Source organism: Triturus cristatus, chromosome 4_1, assembly GCF_964204655.1.
Source record: "Triturus cristatus chromosome 4_1, aTriCri1.1, whole genome shotgun sequence".
In the NCBI taxonomy this organism is placed as follows: Eukaryota; Metazoa; Chordata; class Amphibia; order Caudata; family Salamandridae; genus Triturus; species Triturus cristatus.
The window spans coordinates 1,229,104,501-1,229,129,587 of NC_140585.1; the positions used below are offsets into that span (position 1 = coordinate 1,229,104,501).

Sequence of the window (25,087 nt, forward strand, 5' to 3'; positions counted from 1 at the left end):
AATTAATCACTAATTCTATTTAGGTTCTGAAGTAGCATGCAGGTCGTCTAAAAGCGCTTTAAAGTCTCGTCAGGGATAGTAAGCGCTATATAAATGCAATTACAATTGCAAGTTACAATTCAATCTTCACCATTTTCCTTTAGAAATGGTTTGTGAATGAGATTCATAAGGACAAGTATAACAGCTCCTGCTAAATTTTCCTGTTTCTATTAATTATATATTAACCCTTTTTAAATACAAATTTACGCAATTGGCCAATGTTGCCTCAAATATTTAAATATTTTGCAGCCATTAAATGAGTGCTTACCCTGGCCTTACTAAAGAAATGCAAACTTCTACACTATAGAGAATATATAGTGTAAAGATCCTTGCACATGGGCAAGACTATTCAGTGCTTATGATTTCAATGGAAATTGATCCGAGAGAGAATTAGGATTACAGGTAAGAAACCATTCCTTACTGATTCATTTATGCGGTGGCCCCTTGACAAAGCCATTAGTCTTTTCCTGTATATGGATGTGGTGATCTCTTGACAAAGCCAGTACACCTGCTTTATTTAAATTGACACCCACTAATCTTTAATTGGGTCAGTTTCATTGTGATTCTGGGATTCATGACCCACTAGGGGTGAAATGTCATATGAGGGTGTCACCAAAAGTTTTTCCATCTATTTATTTGTAACTTAATGGATAGTATTTTGGTGTGTGTTTGTGTGTAATAAATGTACTTTTGATTTTTAAATGAAAAATCACTGACTGGCCAATAATTTGAGTGTTATTGCGTGCCATCTAATTGAGATTGCTAGCTCAAACCACCTCCCCTAAATAGCACTCAAACTGCTCTGCTTCTCTACCTTCAGAGACATATTGCTACAATACCATATTTGGTTCCCAGTGAGGAGACAATTGTTGGTCTATTACTAGTAAAGGTATTGCATCCTTCCCAACTAATTTCTAGTTTTCTTACAATAGCCAATACAGAATGCCATAAAGTATTGTAGTTGTGTGAAAGGTGCCCTATTGTCGGTAACAAACTGGCAGCAGTATTTGTGTCAGAGTAAACGAATAGTGCCAGCAACGTTAAACCTTTACCCACTGGCATCTCTAGAGATGTTTCATTGGGACTTGTATGAAAAAGGCATAACTTCTGTCTAAAGAAAGAGTCCTTCATTACCACGTATATCAAAGTGCTATTCCTTACTTTAGTGCCCAAGGCTAAGAAAGGATCCATTTAAAGATGACTTCCTTCTAAAGTGGTGTTTATCTTTCCTACAGTGTCTTCATTAATTTTAGTGAAATAATGAAGCCTGCTCAGTCACACAGCAAGTAAAAGGTCAAATGTAAAATCATTGTTATTCTCAAAGTGTATGCCGCTCTAGCTAGTCCTTGAGCTGTTACTTTGATGCATACACGTAGCCATTCTAGACTATAACTTTGTCAAAAGTCTGATGCATCTCTTGTAGTTAGTGCAGCAGTGTTGGAGCAGAACAGTACAGCAAACTCAATGAAAGCTCTTCTATTGAAGAAACAATGGCTTTGTCACTTAACTCCATCTTATTTTTTTTTAATTATTTTCAGTTCTTCAGTGGGCTTCCTTCAGCCACCTGGATCTGAGCAGTACCAAATGCCCCCATCCCCTTCCCCTTGTAGCCCCTCGCAGATTCAGCCACAGTTTTCAGGTAAGGACATTTGCAGAACCCTACCCTAGTTTGATATGAAGCATGCAGTAGCAGTGAGGTAAGAGCAATCAAGCTCACATACTGAACATTTATGTAAAGCACATGGCAAGCTGTGTTTCTCTCTTGGCATATATTACTCAACTCATTTGCATTCATTTTGACAGTTCTGAAAGAACAGAATTGTTGGTTGGCCCTCTTGGGATTTGAGCATTTAATCTGCAGGAGTTATGCTCCAGTGTATGCAGTAGTATCTCATAGTTCTTACAGACGGAGTGTGTTGTATCTGGCAGTCATGTATGGCAACCTAAAGATGGAGGTTTGAGTATAGCTCTGCAGCGTCCTCTGCTTTCTACTGTTGTATAAGTACTTTTAACTATCCGATCTTTGGTTACAATGTTTTAAAGTTTCAAACAACCTGTTAGTCTTGGTCTATCTTGCAAAAAGCTTATTTGACCGTCCTATACTTGCTGTATTCAACTTTTTGAATAAATATTTCTTTCCCATTCATAATTTTGTCTCTGTACTGTACCACCCATTTAAAGTCCTTCCTTTAGTTAGTATTTTCATTATTTCCTGGCAAGTGGTATTGATCTGGGGGAAACTATTCAATCTCCTCCTTGTGACTGACAGGGCTAATTGCAGAAAGAGATAGTGCCTACATATAAGCCATCTAAAATGAAATATCACCATATCTTTCTTTCAGGAAACCTCTTGTTTTCACTCGTTAAACCTGGGAGAGGAGAGTGTTGTAAAGTAATATTTGCTAATTGTTGAGCCTTGATTTATTTGTATTACATCACACTTCTGAGACAAAAAGTAAAACCAGTCTGATTTCTTGAAAGGTTTGAAATGGTCCTCTTTGGCTGACAGTTGTGATGGAAAACCTCATATTAAGATTTTCAAATTATCTAGAGCTTTTACTTGTATCCTTTGAAGTTTCAAATTAAGCCCATATCACAAAATGGCAGGCATCGCTTAACACACTTTAAATATCTGCAAAGAGAACAGGGCGGGGGTCTCTGATATGTTTGTGCATAGATAGCACTATTCCACCGTGTTCATGGACCACAATGTAATGTAACTAGATATACCTTCGTGTTGTCTGACAAGTGACCTGTGATCCCCGTTTGTTTAATAGCAATGCATTAGAAACATCACTGAAAAGGTTTACACCCCCTTAGCATACCTGAGATAATGACTGTACCATTAACCTTTCAATGTCAAAATGGGTTATTCATGGTGCTTGCTGCTGAATGTAATGTACGGATCAAGGTGCATAATGTTTGTTTACAAAATGAAAAGGTTTTTTAAAAAAAGTTTCAAAGTAAACAGTACAGTGTGAAAATTTGTATTCCTGTGGGTTCTGCTTGTGCAGTGAAATCTCTTACAGGGCTACTTCAGGGCTAAATGTTGGCTAGCCACACGAATATCTGTCTCTTTACAGCGATTTTCTTGGGTCAGAGTCTCCACTGCCCCAGTACAGGGATGGCTTCTTTTGAGTGTTTCTCTGTGAAGAATAGACTGTGCCCTCAAGATAGCTCATGTTTGTCTGTTTACAGGTGTCAGTCCCACTGGACCAGGGATGGTGGTTATGCAGTTGAACGTCCCCAATGGTCCCCAGGCTGCCCCTCAAAACTCCTCAATCGTCCAGTGGAGCCACTGTAAATATTTTGGTCTGGATCACCGGGGGCAAAAAGCAGACCACTTGTACAACCCAGATGCCAATTCTCAGGTAAGGGAGTGTGTTTTGTTTGACTTTCATAACCTGAGCTTCAGAAAGTGTATTTTCTCTTTGGGGGGTCTGTATTCTTTTACGCATTGGATTGTCCCAATAATTTTATATTTTGTTACATGCATGAGTAAAAAAAATTCTGCCTGAGTCTCGTGCAGATGTTTGTATTCGAGTCTTAGTATAAAATGCTGACACATTTCTTATCATGTGAATTGACCTTGATTCCTCTGTGGTAGTCCTTTACTTGGGCTTTTCAGCTTTTGATGCTCTCTGACATGCGTTTTAGCATAATGTGAAAGTCCTTCTCATTACGTGCAGTAGCAGACCCTCAATGTAGTGAATTAAAGGGCATTATCTTGAATTAAAGGATCCTTTTTGCTGTAGAGTCTTTTACACCTGCTAGCTGCGAGACATGTTTTGCGCCCTAAAATGGTCGTAACGATCCCTGGCGCTTCCTCAGGACCAATGAAGTGAATAAAACTGTGAATGGGTAAAGAACCCTACTGAAGAGAAATAGGCAGTTCCCCTTGTGCTATTCAATATGCAGGCACACGTGTAAAGGGTAAGTGTTTGAAGGCAGTGCACCCGACGACAATCCCCGTTACTGTGTGGGCGAACACACGCTAGGCTATGGAGCGACACACAACTTACTAACGGGTCGAAACAAAAGCGGTCACTTATTGAGCTTAGGCCTCCTTGTAGCTTGTCACAAGGGGATCCACCTATTTCTCTTTAGTAGGGTTTTTTACCCATTCAGGTTTTCTTCACTTCATTGGTCCTGAGGAAGCGCCAGGAATCGTTACGACCATTATAGGGTGCGAAAAATGTTGACCGGAGAGTTACTGAGGCACATTATTGCCTAGTCAGTAAACACACAAGCTATGGGTTTTTTAACCTGTCGGGGGACCACACACATTAAACTAATTACGTTTTGGTATCCCCTAGCCAGTTTTAATCATTCATTCACTCACTCACCCTTCCTTACGAACCCTCAATCTCTCACCCTCACTCATCATATGGCGTTATCAAAAGGTCTCCGCTAAAGCGACCGTTCGGGGGACCCGTAGGGCATTGCAGCACCGGCCTGACTAGGAGCAACACCCGATGAAGAAGCATGACATCCCTTGGGATCTGTAAGGGCAAGAAGAGACCAGACTTGGGCTTGCCTCTATACTGTGAGGTTTAGACCTAGTCCATTTTGTTCTTTTTTTCTAATTTCTCTTTGTGGACTATTGAGCCCACACTGGAACAGTTACCACCTGTTTGATTTGCCAGTTTACAGTACCATATTATATAGATCATGGAAGGACGTTATCTGCAGTTAAGGTAATATTTGTGTCCATGTGGTAATGCTGTTCAAACTTGTATTTATGGCTCGTTAATGCAAAGCATTTATTATTAAATGTTGTAAGCTTGGACTGCACTACTGACAGTGGTTCCAGTATTAAAATGTGTATACACATTTTCTAAGTTTAGCAATATGAGGTTATGTATAATGCTCCCAGAATTCTCTGATTAGATGCAAATATTTACAGAAGCTTGAAAGCAAGAATGCTGATTCTTTGCTTTAAAAATAAATGTTCACAAAAAAATGCAAGTAGGAAAAAAAACATTTCGCTAAACTACTGTAAAATTATAGGTACGATTTCTTTGCAGCATCATTTAGTAAAATGTGTTGATGTATGCTAGTATTTCTCAAAATATTCATAATGGAAAATCGGTGTAACCAGTTTCAATAAGATTATGGGAAACAAAAATAAACAAGCAATGGCAAAGCCAGTAGACCTGAAATTGGTGGTCAGCCTTTTGATTTAGTCAATGCAGAACTTGTTTTGGCATGGCTTTTGTAAAAACTTTTCGGTGTGGAAGCTGCCTGGCCCCTCTCCATTATTACAAACATTGGCAAAAGCAAAAATTGTTTTTGGACTTACAAAGCACTCATTGCCATAGTAGTTCCTGGCACTGAACAAAACTACTTTGTGTGCCAGCTGATAGAGTGAGAGAGACAGACGTTTAATCAACACAAAAGGTCATGGTTAATGCCAGACCTAATTAGAATGCCCAATTATTAGAGAAAATCTCAAAAGTGCACCCATGGTTTATGTCCTTGTATTAAGTGCAGATCTACAGCTTTCATGAATTCACAAGAATTTACAGAAGTAGGCCAAGAAATATTACTCCTAGAAAATTTGTGAACTGTATATGTGAAAGAAAGTTAGTTAAAGATTCCTTACCTTAGAATTACCCCCAGGCGTCGGACTGGATCCGAAAAGTTTTCTTGTCAGCAGTACCTCTGCGCGTCAGGTGGCGTTGGTCCGATCCACATTCGTAGTTGGCGTCGTAGTCGCCGGGATAACGTCGCGGTAGCTACTAAGACGCCGTCCTCGTGCGCTGACGTCAGTTCTTTCTTTTTCTGCGCCAGCCAGCACAGATCCAGAGACAGCGGTACCTCCAATCACTTTATGACTGAACTTTTTGAGTGACTTGTCGATGTCTTTTTGAGTCCTACCGACTCCTGGTGCACGTAGGGATGCCCAGCTTCAAGGCTTGGGGTTCCTGTACCTGACTGATGTCAGTGACGGATCCGCACCGCGTGTGCCTCTTTTGCCTGGAGCGCGACCACGACCCAAAGTCATGCTCCAACTGCCGGACCATGGCTCCGAAGTCTTTGCAGGAGCGGTCCCGAAAGCTTCTTGAGTGCCGGCAGTCGGCTCCGTGCCGTTCGAGGTCCCGGTCACAAGGAAGGTCAAGGGACCGGTCATGGAGCCATCACCACTCGTCATCCAAGTCTTTGCACTCCGGGTCAGGTAAGTTGAAGCACAAGAAGAAGTTGAAGAAGCATCGTTGCTTTTTGACTTCTCCCAGTCAGTCGGCTGACGCGATGAGGGATATGGGCGGTGCCCTGCAAGCGGCTCCACGTGCAGAGCCTGAAGAGTCGACTCAGAGTTTTCCTCCCTTCCCGGGACCCGGAGCGACTCCTGCCCAGCTTCGTCAGTTTTATGAGGCGAATCATGGCATCTTTGGGCAGCCCGACTCCACCGGCGCACTGTCTGGCCCCGCGGACTCAGTTGGGGGTCCTAGGCCTTCCTTGCCGACGGCTCCGTCGCCGCAGGGCCCCCATGGATCCAGGCCTGAATCCTGATCGGCGCCTGTTGACCTCACTACGCCTTCCCCGGCGCCGATTCCTTCGGCACCACAACCGCACTAGACGCCGGTTCTGCCTCCAGCTGGCGTCGACCCCGGCCTCCATCCTGATGTGGACACTGAGCCGGACCGGCGTCGACTGACGCCCGATCCTGAGCCGAGTGGTGTCTTTGTGCCCCTGTTCACTCCTGGGATCCCTTTCAAGCCAGATTGGCACCCAGAGGACGAAAAGGAGGACTGGGAGGGGTCAGGTGACCCTCTGACCGACCGGTTGGATTATGATCCAGGCTGGGGAGAGAATCTGGGGGATGCCAGTTGTCTCGATACCTCCCCAGACCTTGGCATGTTGTCTCCTCCTACTGTGGCTACGGAGGAGGGAGCGTCGTACGCAGTGGTGTTGCACAGTGCGGCCGAGGCTCTCCACCTCAAGCTTCTTACGGTGGCAGTCAGGACTAACCACCTGACAGAGGTGCTTCATCCAGCGGCCAGCTCTTCGGAGCCACTGCTTCCGTTTAATTGAAGCCCTTAACGGCATCCTTTTGGGCACCTGGTCCAAAATGGGGGCTCCCGTGGATAGGATGATTGCCCGATGCCACCGCCTGGCCCCAGGCGACCCAACTTGACTCTCCCAGCACCCCACCCCTAAGAGCTTGGTGGTCCAACCCTCTACTTCCAAGAGTGCATTCCATAACGCACCACCAGATAGGAAATCCCAGAAGCTGGATCATCTTTGAAAGGAGATTTATTCTTCCTCCAGCTTGGGACTGCTGTTGGTAAACACTGCATGTCTATTGGGCTGTTATTCCCACTCTGTGCGGGACATGGTTGCGCAAGTGATGCCTCAGTGTCCAGAGGAGGCCCGGACCATACTCTTCCAGGCTGTTGTCGCAGGGAGAGACATGATGTTTACCATCCGCTGTGGCCTGGATACCGCCGACTCACTAGGCAGGACGATTTCCACGTTGGTAGCCCTTCGTCGCTAAGCCTGGATGAGATCCACTGGCTTTTCTGGGGATGTCCAGAGCACTTTTATGGACATGCCCTTTGATTGCCGTAGTCTTTTTGGCGACAAAGCAGACAACGCTCTAGAGCGTTTCAAGGGCTACGGCCAAGTCCTTGTGCCTCTCCAACCACCATGCGCAGTCTGCTTTTCGCCCCTTTCGTGGCTACGGAAGGGGTGCCCCACTAAGTTCCGCCCAGAGCCACAGGCTGGCGCAAGCTGCACAAACTTCGCGCAGCCGGGGATGTGGGAACCACCGCCGTGGTTCTGAGGGCCAGGGAGTGGGCCAGTTCACCAACCCCCCCTCTGCTTCAGCCTCCAAACCTTCCTAGTTTGACCTTTCAGGCCCATCAATCACCAGTGGGCGTCAGGATCCGCCATCACCTCCCCCACTGGCGCACCATCACGTCGGACAGGTGGGTTTTGCAGATACTCTGAAGGGGCTACTCCCTCCCCTTTGAGGCTACCCCCCCCAGCCATGCCACCTCGGTACCATCGCATGTCGGAGGAACACCTGGGCCTTCTCCAAAAGGAAGTTACGGCTCTCTAGGCCAAGGGAGCCATCGAGCGCGTTCCTCCCCCAGAAGTAGGTTGTGGTTGCTTTTCCCACTATTTTCTGGTACCCAAGAAGGACAAGGGCCTGCGTCCTATCTGGGACCTCAGGAACGTCAACCGCTTCCTCTGGAAGGAGAAGTTCAAAATTTTTACGTTGGCTCAGGTCTTGTCTGCCCTCCACCCTGAAAACTGGATGGTAGCGTTGAACTTGCAGGACCCCTATTTTCACATCCCCATCCTGCCAGCCCACCGGCGCTACTTGCAGTTCATGATAGGCCACAAGCATTTTCAGTTTACGGTGTTCCCCTTTGGTCTTACCAGCGCACCTCGGGTGTTCAGGAAAGTGATGGCAGTGTTTGCAGCTCATCTGCACAGATCAGGGCTCTCAGTCTTCCCCTATCTCGACTGGTTGTTGAAGGCGGGCTCGCCCCAGACAGTCTCCCACCTCCAGACTATGGCCGAACTCTTGCATTCGCTTGGGTTCTCCATCAACGTGCCGAAGTCACACCGGATTCCCTCTCAGAAGCTCCTCTTTATCGGAACGGTTCTGGACACGATGCTGTTTCCGGTCTATCCTCCCGAGCAGCGAGTCCAGGATATTCGGCTATGATTCTGATATTTCAGCCCAGGATGACCCTCCGGCTGCTGGGCCTGATGGCCTCCTGCTGGTGGATCATGCCAGGTGGCGTATGCGGGCTCTGCAGTGGGACCTGAATTTCCCGTGGGCGCAACATCAGGAGTATCTGTCTGATTGCGTCTAGATCTCAGAGGGCACTGCACACCAACTGCAGTGTTAGCTCACGGACCAGCATTGGGTCAACGGCAGATCCCTCTCCCTTCCTCAACCAGAGTTCACAGTGGTGACTGATGCATCACTGCTGGGATGGGACGGCCACATGGGGGAGGCGAAGATCAGAGGCCTCTGGTCTCCAGCGGAGTCTGGGCTCCACATCAACCTTCTGGAGCTGCGGGCGATCTGTCTGGCGCTGAAAGCATTCCTTCCCTCTGTCCGGGGAAGCGTATTGCAGGTGTTCACGGACAACACCACCGCCATGTGGTACTGCAACAAACTAGGCAGGGTGGGGTGGTGCAAGGTCTCTTTCAGCAGTGGGGAGAGTCTTGCTTAGATCTATTCCCCACCGAAGAGAACGCGCAATGTCCGCAATTGTGCGCTTTGGAATTTCCAAGGTGGCAATCGCTAAGCGATGCTTTGCATCGCGAGTGGAGTTGCGGTCTGTTGTACGCCTTTCCACCTATACCACTTATGCCCAGAGTGCTGAAGAAGATCAAGCGTGACCGAGCCCAAGTCATTCTTGTGGCTCCAGATTGGGCATGAAGAATCTGGTATCCCGAGCTTCTCAACATGGCCATTGATCCTCTGATCCAACTGCCTCTTCGGGAGGATCTTCTGTCGCTGCAGCAGGGGACGGTCCTCCACCCGAACCTGTCTAGCCTCCACCTCCTTGCGGAGAGCTTGAGCGGCGGCAGTTGACGTCATTTGACTTGCCTCACGAAATCTGTGATGTAATCTTGGCAGCCAGGCGTCCCTCCACTAAGTCGGTATACGCCTTTCGATGGAACAAATTGATAGCGTGGTGCACAGCAAAGGCTGTGGATCCCCTTTCTGCCCTCTTTCTTAGTTTCTCTTGTTCCTCCTTTCTTTGGCCCAGCACGGCTCTGCTCTGGGCACTATCAAGGGCTATCTTTCGGTCATTTCTGCCTTTCATAGGATTCCTGATCAGCCTTCTCTTCAAGTCCACGGTTGTAAATAGTTTCTTGAAAGGCATTACTCATCTCTTTCCTCCTATCCCCTTCGTAATGCCTCAGTGGGACTTGAATCTGGTTTTTACCTTTTTCATGTGCGCTCCCTTTGAGCTGCTTCACAACTGTCCTCTCAGACTCTTAACTCTGAAAACTGCATTCCTGGTAGCCATCACATCTGCCAGAAGAGTAAGTGAGCTCCAGGCTCCTTCATCCAAGCCTCCTTTTCTGTCTTTACATCTGTACAAAGTTGTCCTCCGAACTTGTCCATCCTTCCTTCCCAAGGTGGTCACCTCGTTTCCTATTGGGCAAACCATCACTTTGCCCACCTTCTTTCCACCTCCGCATCCTTTGAAAGAGCAAGAGAGGCTCCACCGTCTGGACCCAAAACATGCGCTTTCCTTTTGTCTGCATCACACCAAGCAGTTCCGGGTGGATGACCAGCTCTTGGTTGGCTACCTGGGCGCCAAGAATGGTCGGGCCGTACACAAGCGGACTATCTCCAGATGGGTCGTTTTGTGTACCAAAGCCTGCTACTCTCTAGGAAAGAAGGAGCCTCCAGTGGGTCTACGCGCCCATTTCACCAGGGCGACGGCTGCCACTGCTGCTCTGGGACTAGGAGTCCCTCTAAAGGACATCTGTCAGGCAGCTGTGTGGGCATCGCTGCACACGTTTACGACACTACTGCCTGGACAGCCAAGTCCGGAGTAAAACGGCTTCTTTGGCCGTTCTGTTCTCCAGGACTTTCTGGTGTGATCTTGGTTTGCAAACCCACCTCCGGGGTTGGTATTGCTGGGGTATCTATTCTAAGGTAAGAAATCTATAACTAACTGTTTCTTTCAGATGAACAAGTTACTTACCTTCGGTAACGATATATCTGTAGGAAACATAGGTTAGTTATAGATTCCTTACCGCCCCACCCATCCTCCCTGTTCTGCGAACTGACTTCTATGGGTAAGGACATCCTTTCAGGGCCTTAGTTTTGTGCACCAGTGGTCAGTGTCTTGCATGGCTCTGCGTTTCTGTTGCGGAAAGTCGTGTGCAGAACTGACGTCAGCATGCAAGGGTGGCGTGTAAGTAGCTACCGCAACATCATACTGGAGACCACGATGCCAACGACGAACGTGGAGCCGACCAACACCACCTTCCGACACGCAGAGGTGCTGCTGACGAAAAACTTTCCGGATCCAGTCTGACGGCTGGGGGTAATTCTAAGGTAAGAAATCTATAACTAACCTATGTTTATTACAGATATATCGTTACGGAAGGGAAGTAACTTGTTCTTTAGTATGAGCAAATAAGCATGTGTATATTTGCTCATGCGAAAATCTGAATGTTTGCAAGTTCACTATCCCTCCAACCACGTTTTCCCCAACCCAAGAAGAAGTTTTAAGTCTGCCATTGTCAGGTATAAATTTCCAGCCTTTCTCAGTATGGGAAACGATTAGAAAGGAGTTGGTGAAAACCCTTGAAACATGCAAGTTATTAGGTTTTCACTGACTCAAAAGGGCATTCCAACCATGGAACTATTGCTTATGTAAATCTGCGGAAACGTGTCAACATAAGGGAATTGCTAGTATTTAAACTCTACTATGGTATGCGCCCTAACATAATAAGAGAGGCTATAATAGTGCTTTTATATAATGAGATTGCTGCCATAATTTGTCTCCGTATTACATGCCACAAAAGGGGCAAGTGGATATTGTTACAGGACAAGTTGATTTATGAAGCATCCTGTGCCCTGGACAAGTCGATATTTTATTAAATTCCATACCCCTGCAATAGGACAAAGACTGCACCTCAGATTGCGTTTTCTGCCATCAGGTTTGGACGTACTTCTTGACCATCAAGCTACAACCAGGAGCCATTCGACTTCATTAACTGAATCACCAACTAAACCATTGAAATGACTAACTTTCATCAACAACGCTGTGAATTAAGCAGAAAATCGTGGGAATGCTATGTGTCAAGTCGTATCAGAATCCATTGGGGGCTATGAAGAGAACACCCTTTCAGTTTATACCCGAATACAATTCTGAATTCCTGTGATCAGACCATCACCAAATTTGCAAGCTCTCAAAGTCTTACATGGAGGCGGAGCACTGCTCTCAAGAGTCTGGTATTAAGCCCCGATACTAGGATCAAGAGATCTAGACAGTCTGCTTCGTCCACTGCCCCTGAGCCTGCTCCGTGCTGAGAGATTCAGTGGAAGGGCCTAAACCTCAACCCCAAGTTATGTCCTTCTCAATTGTGAGCAGCCAGTCCAACTACTTTGGTGCTGAAGTCAACTAAAAATATTTTTGGGCTCTTGACAGAACACCGCTCATTGAGCTTCAGGAGGTGCCGAATTTTGTGGAAACTTAACATTCATCCTGCCTATGTGAAGATGCTGGCCTGGCCACTACAGTATTCAGCAGTGCCCACAAGAAGAGAAAACTCCCTTAGAGACTGCTGTTTCCATGAATCCCCAGAATTACCCCATATCTAAGAAGCGCAGTCAGCAACACATTAGCCTATCTGCGCCACCTCCACCCAGTTCAATTACTCGACCACTTCAATTGCCACAAGTGTCACTTTCTCCACAGGAACATTACACACACAGCCATTTTGACACATAGGACCACTACGTTTAGCCAATCCTACCAAATGATGGGGGAAGAGCTCTGGCAGGACTACAGTGTTAATCCACAGTATGACCTGAATCTTGAGCACCATCCTGTCAAGACTTCAACACTGGACGATATGACAGCCTACCATGTGGTCTGCCAAAGAACGACTTATCACAATAGGTGATGCTCCAAGTCGTGGAGGAGGAAAAATAGGTTTTGGTAGAGACCTTATCCAAGAAAGAAAGATTTGTGTAAATACAGCCAATGCTCGGGTGTATGACAAAGTGCATAACTCAAAACTTCAAGTTGTCACTGAATATAGGGTGACAGCACTCAAAATCAAGAAGTATAAGCTGGCCCTGAATGATCATATTTTAATGAAGGGACATATAGCTCCAAACTCTTTATTAGTGCATACAGCTCACAGGAGAGCATTAGCCCAGGATGCATTCCGTCCCCCTGAGCCACTCTAGTGCCTGGAAATATTCTAAATGTGAGCTATCTGTAGTTGGAGAATCCACCAGAAAGAGCATTACCGAAGGTAAGTAAATTGTTCTTTTTAGAGTACTTCTACACTTCGCAATACTCAATATCTTCATTTTGACTATTTAATTTCACAATATATTACCTTCTTTGTCACCGTCGAACCACACTTGGATTGGTAGATATTACTATCTTGGGAACCAAACATGCCAGGGTGTCCTATGACATTTGTAATGGGAGGTGGCGAATAAACACATAAATAACTGATTTTATCATAATCTAATTTTTTTTGTAGCATATAGTTTGATTTCTATGTTTCAGGTGACTTGATTTTGCCTCTTAGAATACATTAACTCTGGCTGCACTTTGGAGTTGATTATTAGCTCACCTGTGATCCTAAACGCAGTCCAATCAATGTAATAGATCAGGACCCCTTTGAACTTGCCTCCATTGAATTCTAATCCAGAAGGCCTGCAGCCTGAGACACTGCCATGCAGTACCCAGTAGCCTGAATATTCTATGCACTTATTTGCCTCTGTTGATTTTCGGTTGATTAAATGTGCAATTTTATTTGATTCAAATTATGTAGATACATGTACTCCTTCGTCAAAAACTTTTGGAAAAACACTAGCTGCACGATACAGGTCCAGAATAGGCTTTCACTAGAACCTTTGCGTTAAAGAGAAAATGGGGAACTTGTATTGGGACTTTTTTTAACTTTGCTCACTACCTGCCTATTCTTTTCTGTTGCATTGTATAGTGTTATAAGAGGGTTGTCATATAGCCTAGTTTTCCACCATAATTGCTCCAGCCAAGCACTCCCAGAAGACACCTTCAAGGTTGCAGTGATCAGCCGTTACTTGCATCCATGTCAGTTTACCACAAGACTAATTTTTCTAAAAATTAGTGCCTATCTCTGCAGCTTTCTTTTTCCAGAGCATTTCCCTGACAGATCAGTTTATGGATTTAAAATGGTACAGTTCCCTGGCTGTTACTGCCCCAGTAGACAGGAAATTGTATTTCTAATTTAGATTTGGTACATTGCCCCTAAGAGCCTTTGAAATTACTTGGGCTGTTGGCAGTGAATTACTGTGCCCCGTTTGTAACATTCACTTAGAAACAGTTACTCACGTCTTCATTTTTTGCCCCAGATATCGGTCTCCACTGCGGAAATGGTTCAAACCACTCTGCAAAAGCCTGGGGACCAAATGTTGTGCTAATGCACTTAGAATTCTGAGAACCGATCCTTCTTTAACTATAGTTGTCCCATTTGCTAAGTTTCTGGGTTGGATGTGGATATTGAGGGCAAAGACTCTTCCCAAAATGTGAAACCTTTGTTCTTTGAACATTGTATAGAACACTCCATTCAAGCATAGATAACTTTGCTATGCCCTAGTAAGGTTTTGCTTCTTCCTTAAAAATGTTTACTTCTGCTAATACATAAAATTTAGTTGAGCCACATAGTTAGTAGATTGTAATACTATGCTGTGATGTCCCGTCTATGCTTCTGTCATAGTAAGGAAAAATTATGGAAAGTGTACCATCCCATACTCAGGCATGCACTTGAAAGATGTTTGTATTTTATATTTTTAACTGTAAGAAGTTTTTAAATGTTTGATACGATTTTATTGATCTGAAAAATGTTCTGAGTTCCATGTGTTTTGGATTGTATAGCTGGCACATATGGGAAGTACAAGATGACCTTAAGCCATGAAGCAGATTTAACTAGCTTGATTTATATACATTGTCTGCTTTCGATGTTGTATTGCAGCATGTGTCACTTTTTGCAAATGATATAATGTTTATTGACTGAAATAAAGTTCAATGAAATGTTATGTTGTTGACATTAATAGAATTAGCAAGTGGGAAAAGTAGAGAAAATGGTTCTTTAAGATGGGATGCATCAAATACTTGTGAGGGTGTCTGGCTCAGAACATTAGCATGCAATTGGATGGCATTCCGCTGCTGGAATAGGAGACATGCTTTTAGGTTTATGTGAAGGTGGCATTGGCATAACTGTTGGATTTAGTCTGGCAGTGGAGTAGTGATGGTAATGTTAGGTTTTGATTGAGGAGAACATCTATAATTGTTGGACTGAATCTATGCAACCCGAGAACTTGGCAATCATGATTTAATTCTTCTGATTAACAAGCACCATCATAAAAATGCTGAGGACTCTGTCTTACCACTGGGGCCCAGTATCCCAACAGGAAATACTCATGGGAATAGTGTCACCTTAAGTGAAAAATTGAAGCAAAATTGTACTATAAACAATCCCCTCTCCATGCTCACGTCTTCTGTTGGCGGCCAGGATAATTCCTGCTTCAATGCTTAACTTTTCATTAAATGTTCAAATAATGCAAGTAACTTTCACTAGTGCTTGAATATGTACTAATGTTGCTTGCTTCTGTCTGCAGGCCAGTAACCAGATGAACAGCCCAATCACGTCCCCGGCTCAGTCGCCAACGCCTTCTCCCGTTACTAACCTCAGCAGTGTTTGCACAGGGATCACATCGCTACCTGTCCTTGCCCAGTTCTCCCGGCCTATGGTGCCAGCACAAGGTAAGAACTAGAAAGTCTAGTGGAGGGTGTCTAGGATAAATGTTAATGGCTGTTTATAAGTGTCTTCTGTCTGCACGCATCATATGCTGCAATCTGGAGAGGCCTTGACTTCTCAGTGCATTTTAGGAAATGTTTTCATCACAGTGTATTTTTTTCTCTATTAAAGCACTCCACCTAGGCTATAAACTCTATAACATAAATTCAGGCACAATGTATGTTTTCAATCACTTCAAGATATTCATGTTTTATTTACAGTTGGATCATTGCACATACATCCGATGTATTTGTCAAAAATATACCCCTAAGGAAATTGTGAAAGGAAAGCCATATTTTTCTTGGTATTTCCCTGAAACAATCGCAGTCATATTCTCAGGGGTAGGCTTGGCATTCTGTGACAGCTGAGGCCTGCCACAATAAGAAGCACAAAAGGCCCACCTAAGTCTTTTTTTCTCTTCCTGATATTAAGCTTTGGGTCGGGCCGGTGCGAATTCCTCGTCACCACTGAAGTCTTTGCTCTATTCAGTTGAACTGTTGCCTGTTCTGCACCAAGGATCCAAACATATTGTTTTTATTGGTTTTTATGAATTTGAAAAGTAACTACCTCTTTGACAGGTGCCCGTTTTGTCTTACTCATACTGTCAACAAGGAGCTCTTTTTGTTGGTGATTATTCATATCATCAGACTCCTCACCTCTTCAGTCCCCTGAAGATGGCATATGGATCATGAAACTTGAAACAAATCTACTGCCCCCACAAGGGAAGTCCAAACCTCTGTCTGGGCTCTGAGATCCATCCTGGACGTGATATTATGGGGTAGTGCAAGGCCTCACCCTTGAGCACTAACAGGTCTTTTTTCACTTCAGATCTGGAGTCTCTTTCGTGAAAACTCTTACTCTCAAAAAATTAAAGTGTATTTGCCGTGTTTTGGGATATCTCACCCAAATGTTTCAAGATCCTGGTCTCTCTTCAGAACAAGATGTCACTCTCAGACCTTCACAACGTCTCTGGTTGCTGGGGCCAGAGCACTTCTCAACGACTATCCTGCTCAAGTGGTGTATTTTCCAGTTGGAGGCTTTGTTTCGCGACCCTGGCTTCAACATCATTGTGCGAGCCTATCTTGGATGAGTTGGACCGAGCAATGGATTTAGCCCTGGTGCTTACCCCTGCACTGGAGCCTCCAATTCCTTTCCTGAAGTTTCCAGCCCCTGATGCTGACCTCACACAATTTGCAGTTTTCACACAGGCAATGGCGTCCTTTTCCTGCTCCACCCTGGCTCCCTCAGGTGTGATCATCTACCCAAGAAGCTGTAGAGGCCTCCAACCATGGTTTTGCCAATGGCAGGCACCAGTCGACCTTAGTCATATTCTTTCTGCTCAGTTCCAGTACTGGTGGAACCTCCTCCGAAGTGCTTGCTTGTTTCTGTCTTGGATGCATGCCACCAGTGCAGCATCTTCAAATCGTTACATAGCGTAGCAAGTTTTCCATAGTCAAAGGCAAGTTTTGGTCAGCTGCCTACACGAAGCCTGCTGCAGGTGGACTGGATTCTGTGAGACAAGAAATATGCAACAATTATATTTTAGAAGAACTAATTAGGTATTCTTTGAGTGGATTTTGGCTCCCGTGGAAGCCCTTCCCAGCCGTCGGGCTGTATCCTGCTTGATTACAGTGTCACAGTGAGCCCAGGACCCACGTCTGGGCATACCCGGCGCACTTGGGGCAAGGAAGCAAAAGACACAATTGATGGACGGAATGCAGAACAAATCAAAACATTCACCCCCAGTCAAGAGATCTGAGTTAAATCCATCATTCTTTTGCTCACCATGTCACCCCAGTTTAGACCTGACCATATGCAAATCAGTCTTGACCCTGTGACTCATGGGAACAGTCCAGCCCGAACTGCCAAGCCAGGTCCTCCCGGTACCGGAAACAAGCATCCTAACTTGCTGGACAGCGGGAATTATCAGACCGGCTGTTCATGGAGGAGGCTTATTGCAGCCTTAGCTGATAATGCAAAACTAGGAACGAATAGATACCGTGGAGCAGTGGATACTGTGGGAAACTACTTATTTAGACCGAATATTTATGTGTATATATTAAGGGTCTTTGGACTTGAATACCAAGGAAGATGGAATGGAGTATAAGCTAATACAGCTATTCATAAGAATTGAATATTATTTTGGCTAGAATTGTCTGGAGAGCCAGAAGAGGTTGACCGAATAATTAAAGATTAATATATATAATTAGAATTGTTCATCATTTAGACTTAATTGAATGGAGTACAAGAAGAAACCAACTGAATGATTATTAAGACTGAAATATATCCATACTGGTTGTAATATTTGAATAAAGAACCCTGATGACGTCCGGTATAGGACGAAACGCGTAGGCTGAAAAGACAGGATGAATATGTAACATATTGTTTCATCTGCAACTATTTTGGAATACAAATTTTAATATTTTATTGGAACTTGGCCTGCTGTTAGCTGAAGAAATACAATAATAAATTGTTGATATGGACATTACTATAAGACGTTCCTTTCCATTTTTGTGATTTCAATTCCTGACATATATTGCGCATCCCCAATATTATTACTACCCAGAATACCTGATTAGTATCTCCCGGAAAGCATTAAAGTTGGAATGTTTAACACTGCTTGAGGAATTGAGGTTGTCTTCTGAAATGTCTAAACAATCTGTACTTGAACATCAGTTGATTTTGACTACTTTGGAAATGTAACCTTACTTAACAGATGTACACAATGCTCAACATAAATTTGTATCAACATGTTTTAGGTTGGATATTTTCCATCGTTTGAGTTTCCCTTACATGAATAATTGATTGCATGACTGAGTGCACTGTCTTTGTGACAATTCATCTAGACAGTCCACCATAAACATTGTGTTTTTCTGTTGATTTTATTCTGATTTGAGAAACCGACTAATTAAGCCACTCTTAAACCTGTAAATTTTGTGCAATGTCGACCAGCCTTTCTATACTTACAACTACTTCCAAATTTGTACACGTAAACTGTTATTGTGGAATTAGAACACTAATTGTTCAATTTGAACTGTATTTGTTTTTAACTGTTTGTCATTTCTTTTAATCTGAATATTGTATATTGTTTTCTAACGTGTATGCTTTTAGGATTCACCCTGTGATTTTGAATAAAGCCTTTTTTAAATTGAATTGACTGAGCAGGCTCATTTTGCATCTGTGCTAAGAAACTGGAAAACATGTTGTAGAAGAGAGTTCCTTATGTTCATAGAGGCCCTCAATGTAGCAGTGAAGATGGGGAAGTGGAATGAGTAGACCCAAGTGGGGATACCGAAGTATAACATCCTTGCTCTATTCCCATTGTGGTGGGTTTGACCATGTGAAGATCTCAAGTTTATACAATGTGTTCAAATGTGACTGTTTGGGCGAGGGAGACTGCTGAAAGAGGGGAACCCCTCCCTCCCCTTGCCTATTCCCCTGTGGGCCCGCTGGGCTCTAACTCACCAGTAATGAACTGCTGGACTCTAGTACACAACACTCTAATGCAGAGGTTTAAGCTTATGATTGGAAGCTTTTTTAGTGTGAGGCCAATAACCACTCATGTAAAAATGTGAATAAAAAGTATAATGAGTAATACAATGTATAACTGTGCACTAGGCAGTGGATTGTTCCACTAGAGTAATCCCTGGCTTATAACAAGACGATGCATATGTTAACAACTACTGGTAGTAAACCCAAAATAATACTGCGTAAAGTACCATGGTGTTATCCTAGAGCATGATATACAAAGATTTGCCTGCTGTATTGTAATATATACAAAATGCCAATAAAAATAAGTAATACAAAAAAAAATAGAGGCCCTCAATGTCTTAGTTAAGGAGACTTACTCAAAATGTCAGACTCCTTCTGAAGTATTCCATAGCCTCTAAAAAGTGCAGTGTAGCGGAGTTACTTCAGGAAGAATGATAGCCTCAGTGCAGACGATACACACTAGATACTGGTTAGTCCCAAGAGGTTTCACTGAATTTATTGACAGATCAGGTGTTTGCAGTATGTACATTTGTGGAGAACATTATGTGGCCTACCTGCCATCTAGAATCTGAAAGAGACACGTAGTGATAGATTCCTTACCTTAGAATTACCCCCAGGCGTCAGACTGGATCTGGAAAGTTTTAGTCAGCAGTACCCCGCATGTCGGTAGGCGGCGGCGTGCGGCTCCGCATGCGTCGTTGGTGCCGAGATGACGTCGCTGGAGCTACTTAGACGTGCCCACGCGCGCTGACGTCCCTCCTTTTGTCCACGCCAGCAAGCACAGATCCGGGAAGAGCAAGTACCCCCATCACTTTTTGACTGAGTTTTTTCGAGGCCTTTTGTCTCAATTTCTTCGATTCGATCAACTCCTGGTGTTGAATTGATACCCGGCTTTAAGAACTGTGGGGATTGTCACCGCATGATGTCGGTGACGGACCCACACCGCGTGTGTCTCTACTGCCTGGTGTGCGACCACGACACCAAGTCGTGCCCCGACTGCTGGGCCATGGCGCCGAAGACATTGCGGGAGCGGTCCCAAAAGTTGCTGGAAGTGCAGTAGTCTGCTCCGCACTGTTCAAGGTCCTGGTCCCGTGGGAGGTAGAGGGACCGATCGCGAAACCGTCACCATCATTCCTCCGGATCGAAGTCTTCGCACTCTGGGTCAGATAAGTCGAAGCATTCCAAAAAGAAGTCAAAGCGTCGTCGCACCTCGACTTCCTGTCGCGGCTGAGGGTGTGGGTGGTGGTCTTCCCCACCCCCGTGGCTCCGGCGGAGCCTGCGAGGTCGCCGCCAGCCTACCCACCCTTTCTGGGTCCGTCGATGACGACTGCTCAGGTGCAAGAGTTTCTTGCTGCCATGGTCCGAATGGCCCCACCGGTGCACCTATGGGCCCCGTGGGCCCGACTGGGGGTCCTGTCCTTCCATCGCCGGCTGCTCTGGCCCCGGTGCCGCAGGACCACCTGGGATCGTACGCCGGTTGACCTTTTAACACCTCCACTAACGCCGACCCCACCAGCACCACATCCGACGTCGCCCGCTCCTCAGGACGACGTCTGCCCCATTTTCAGCCCTGAACTGGACACGGCGCCGGGTCGGCGCCGATTCGGACGGCGATGGGACCCTTTTTCCCCTATGTCGGTCCTCCTTATTTTCAGCCTGTTTCACAGACTTCGGAGGAAGGGGAGGACTGGGAGGGGTCTGAGGACCCTCTCACACAACAGTGTGATTATGATCTGGACTGGGTAGAGGACTTGGGGGATGCCAGTGGTCTTGACACCTCACCTCACCTGACCTTGGCATGCTGTCTCCTCCTACCGTGGCTATGCAGGAGGGAGCCAGTTACACAGTGGTAGTACGTAGGGTAGCCGAGGCCCTCCACCTCGAACTCCCTACGGTGGCTGTCCGGACTAACCTCCTGATAGAAGTGTTTCAGCCGGCGGCAACATCTTCGGAGCCCTTGCTGCCTTTTAATGACACTTTCTTACGTCCTTTTGGGCACTTGGTCCAGGCCCAACACAGGGGCTCCTGTGGACAGGAACGTGGCCTGCCGCCATTGCCTGGCTCTGGGCGACACCCTCTTTCTCTCCCAACACCCCACTCCCGAGAGCTTGGTTGTCCAAGCCTCTGCTTCCCAGAGCGCGTTCCCTTCCGCACCTCCGGATAGGAAATCCAAGAAACTGGAGCAGCTTGGCAAGAAGCTGTTTTCATCTGCCAGCTTAGGGCCGTTATTCCCACTCTCTGTGGGATAAAGGTTGGGCAGGAGCTGCCCAACTGTCCGGAGGAGGCACAGACAGTACTCTCCCAAGCTATAGCAGCTGGCAGAGACACAGCAAAGTTCACTATTCGTAGTGGGCTTGATACCGCCGACTCACTGGGCAGGGCGATTTCCACGACGGCGGCGCTTCGGCGCCACCCCTGGCTGAGGACAACTGGCTTCTCAGGGGATGTCCAGAACACTTTGATGGACATGCCCTTTGATGGCATTCGCCTTTTTGGCAATAAGGCCGATAGTGCGTTGGAGCATTTTCAGGACTCACAGGCTACGGCCAAGTCCTTGGGTCTGTTGGCCACTTGCCCTCCTTCGCCTTCCGCTTTTCGCTCCTTTCGTGGCCATGGAAGGGGTGCCCCAACACGTACTTTCTAGAGCCACAGGCCTGCGCAGCAACATACTCAGCGCGCACGTGGTATCAGTCAAGGCGGTTCTGGGGGGCCAGCGGGCGGATCAGTCCACCTCCGCCCCCGCAGCATCCACTGCAAAGCCTTCCTAGTCCGACCTTTCAGGTCCATCAAACGCCAGTGGGCGGCAGGATTCGCCATCTTTTCCCCCACTGGCGCAACATCACATCGGACAAGTGGGTGCTGCAAATTGTCTGAAGGGGCTATTCCCTCCCCTTTGAGACTTCCCCTCCAGCCATGCCACCTCAGAACCACCGTGCGCTTCTTCAACAGAAGTCACGGCCCTCTTGGCCAAGGGGGTCATCGAGTGTGTTCCTTGGCCAGAAGTAGATCATGGTTGTTATTCCCACTACTTTCTTGTCCCAAAGAAGGACAAGGGCCTGCGTACTATCTTAGACCTTCGGAACATCTTTCGCTTCCTCCGGAAGCAGAAGTTCAAGATGCTCACACTTGCTCAAGTCTTGTCTGCCCTAGACCCGCAAGACTGGATGGTAGCGTTGGACTTGCAGGATGCTTACTTCCATATTCCCGTCCTGCTGGCCCACCGGCGTTGCCTGCGGTTCACGGTAGGCCATGAACACTTTCAGTTCACCGTGCTCCCCTTTGGCCTTACCAGCGCCCCTCGGGTGTTCATGAAAGTGATTGCGGTGGTTGCAGCTCATCTGCACAGATCAGGGGTTCCTGTCTTCCCCTATCTCGACGACTAGTTGTTGAAGGCGGGCTCATCCCAGGCAGTCGTCTCCCACCTCCAGTTTACGGCCGACCTCATGCATTTGCTGGGGTTTTCCATCAACGTGCCGAAGTCGCACCTGATTCCCTCTCAGAAGCTCCTCTTAATCGGAACGGTTCTGGAGTCGGCGCAGTTTCGGGTTTATCCTCCTGAGCAGCGAGTCCGGGATATTCAGGCGATGATTCTGATCTTGCAGCCTCTATCCCGGGTTTCGGTCAGGGTGACCCTACGGCTAATGGGTCTGATGGCCTCCTGCATCCTGTTGGTGGATCATGCCAGATGGCATATGCGGGCTCTACAGTGGGACCGGACTTTCCAGCGGACACAGCATCAGGGCAACCTGTCCGATCACGTCCAGATCTCGGAGGGCACTGCACGACAATTGCAGTGGTGGCTCACGAATCGCAATTGGGTCAATGGCAGATGCCTCTCTCTTCCCCCTAACGGAACACACAGTTGTGACGGACGCGTCCCTTCTGGGATGGGGCAGCCACCTGGGAGAGGCGGAGATCGGTGAACTCTGGTCTCCGACGGAGTCACAGCTCCATATCCACCTTCTGGAGCTTCGAGTGATCCGACTTGCTCTGAAGGCATTCCTTCCCTCTGTCAAGGGGAGACAACACCACCGCCATGTGGTACTGCAACAAACGGGGGGGGGGGTGGTGTCGTGGACCCCATGTCAGGAGGCTCTGCGCCTCTGGACGTGGCTGGAACACCAGGGCATTTCCTTGGTGGTTCAACACCTAGCAGGTTCTCTGAACGCCAGGGCGGATGAACTCAGCAGCCGGTGCATGATGGATCACAAATGGCGTCTGAACTCGGACTTGGTGCAAGGTCTCTTTCAGCGGTCGGGAGAGCCTTGGATAGATCTATTCACCACCGAAGAAAACGCGCAATGTCATCAGTTCTGCGCGTTGAAATTTCCAAGGCGGCACTCGCTAGGCGACACTTTTCGTCGTGAGTGGAGTTGCGGTCTACTATACGCCTTTCCGTCTATACCACTTCTACCCAGAGTGCTGAAGAAGATCAACCATGACCGGGCCCAAGTCTTTCTTGTGGCTCCGAAGAGTGTGGTATCCCGAGCTACTCAGCATGGCTAGCGATCTCCCGATCCGACTGCCTCTTCGGGAGGATCTTCTGTCGCAGCACCAGCGGACGGTCCTCCACCCGAACCTGTCCAGCCTCCACCTCCTTGCGTGGAGATTGAGCGGCGGCAGTTGACGTCTTTTGACCTGCCTCCCGAAGTTCGTGATGTAATCTTGGCAGCCAGGCTTCCCTCCACTAAGACTGTATACGCCTGCAGGTGCAATAAGTTTGTGTCATGGTGCACAGCAAAGGCTGTGGATCCCCTCTCTGCTCCTCTTTCAGAGGTACATCTATTCCTCCTTTCTTTGGCCTAGCAGGGCTCTGCTCTGGGCACTATCAAGGGCTATCTTTCAGCCTTTTTACGGCTTCCAGATCAACCTTCCTTTTTCAAGTCCCCGGTTGTAAATAGATTCTTGAAAGGCATTACTCATCTTTTCCCTCCGGTTCCGTTCATAGTGCCTCAGTGGGACTTGAATCTGGTTCTGACATATCTGATGTGTGCTCCCTTTGAGCTGCTTCACAACTGTCCTCTCAGTCCTCTCACTTTAAAGACCGCTTTCCTAGTGGCCATCACCTCTGGCAGAAGAGTGAGTGAGCTCCAGGCTCTTTCTTCTAAACCTCCTTTTCTCTCTGTCCATCGGACAAAGTGGTTCTAAGAACTCGTCCATCTTTTCTGCCAAAGGTTGTCACTGCCTTTCATATCGGGCAAACCATCCCTTTGCCCACCTTCTTTCCGCCTCCGCATCCCTCTAAAGAGGAAGAGAGGCGCCACTGTCTGGACCCAAAACGTGTGCTCTCATTCTACCTGAACCGCACACAACAGTTCCGGGTGGATGACCAGCTCTTGTTGGCGGACCATCTCTCGGTGGGTCATTCTGTTCATAAAGGCTTGTTATTCTTTGGCTAAAAAGCCTCCGGTGGGGCTGCGCGCCCATTCTACCAGGGCGACGGCAGCTACTACTGCTTTGGGACGGGGAGTTCCCTTGCATGACATCTGTCGGGCAGCTACGTGGGCCTCGCTGCACACGTTTACCAAGCATTACTGCCTGGACAGCCAAGTCCGGAGAGAAGGCTTCTTTGGCCATTCTGTTCTCCAGGACTTTCTGGTGTGATCTTGGTTTGCAAACCCACCACCGGGGTTGGTATTGCTGGGGTATCTATTCTAAGGTAAGGAATCTCACTACGTGTTTCTTTCAGATGCACAAGTTACTTAACTTCGGTAACGATATATCTGTAAGAAACATTAGTAGTGATAGATTCCTTACCGCCCCACCCATCCTCCCCGTTCTGCGAACTGATTTCTAGGGTTAAGGTCATCCCTTTCAGGGCCCTAGTTTCATGGCACCAGTGGTCAGTTTATGCATGGCAATGCGTTCCTGGCGCGAAAAGTCATGTACAGAACTGACGTCAGCGTGCATGGGCGTGTCTAAGTAGCTCCAGCGGCGTCATCTCGTCGCCAACGACGCACGCGGAGCCGCACGACGACGCCTACCAACGCGCAGGGGTACTGCTGACGAAAACTTTCAGGATCTAGTCTGAAGCCTG

At 46.8% G+C, this 25,087-nt stretch overlaps 1 protein-coding gene across 4 annotated transcripts in view; it reads left to right on the forward strand.

Moving 5' to 3' along the window:
- Window positions 1-25,087, forward strand: part of R3HDM2 (R3H domain containing 2) — a 761,481-nt gene that overhangs the window by 691,460 nt on the left and 44,934 nt on the right. For all 4 annotated transcript variants that reach the window (XM_085654624.1, XM_085654627.1, XM_085654622.1 and 1 more), the window contains 3 exons: window positions 1,578-1,678; window positions 3,238-3,410; window positions 15,380-15,524. In XM_085654624.1, coding sequence (XP_085510750.1) covers window positions 1,578-1,678; window positions 3,238-3,410; window positions 15,380-15,524 — 419 coding nt within the window. The remainder of the gene's footprint in view (window positions 1-1,577; window positions 1,679-3,237; window positions 3,411-15,379; window positions 15,525-25,087) is intronic.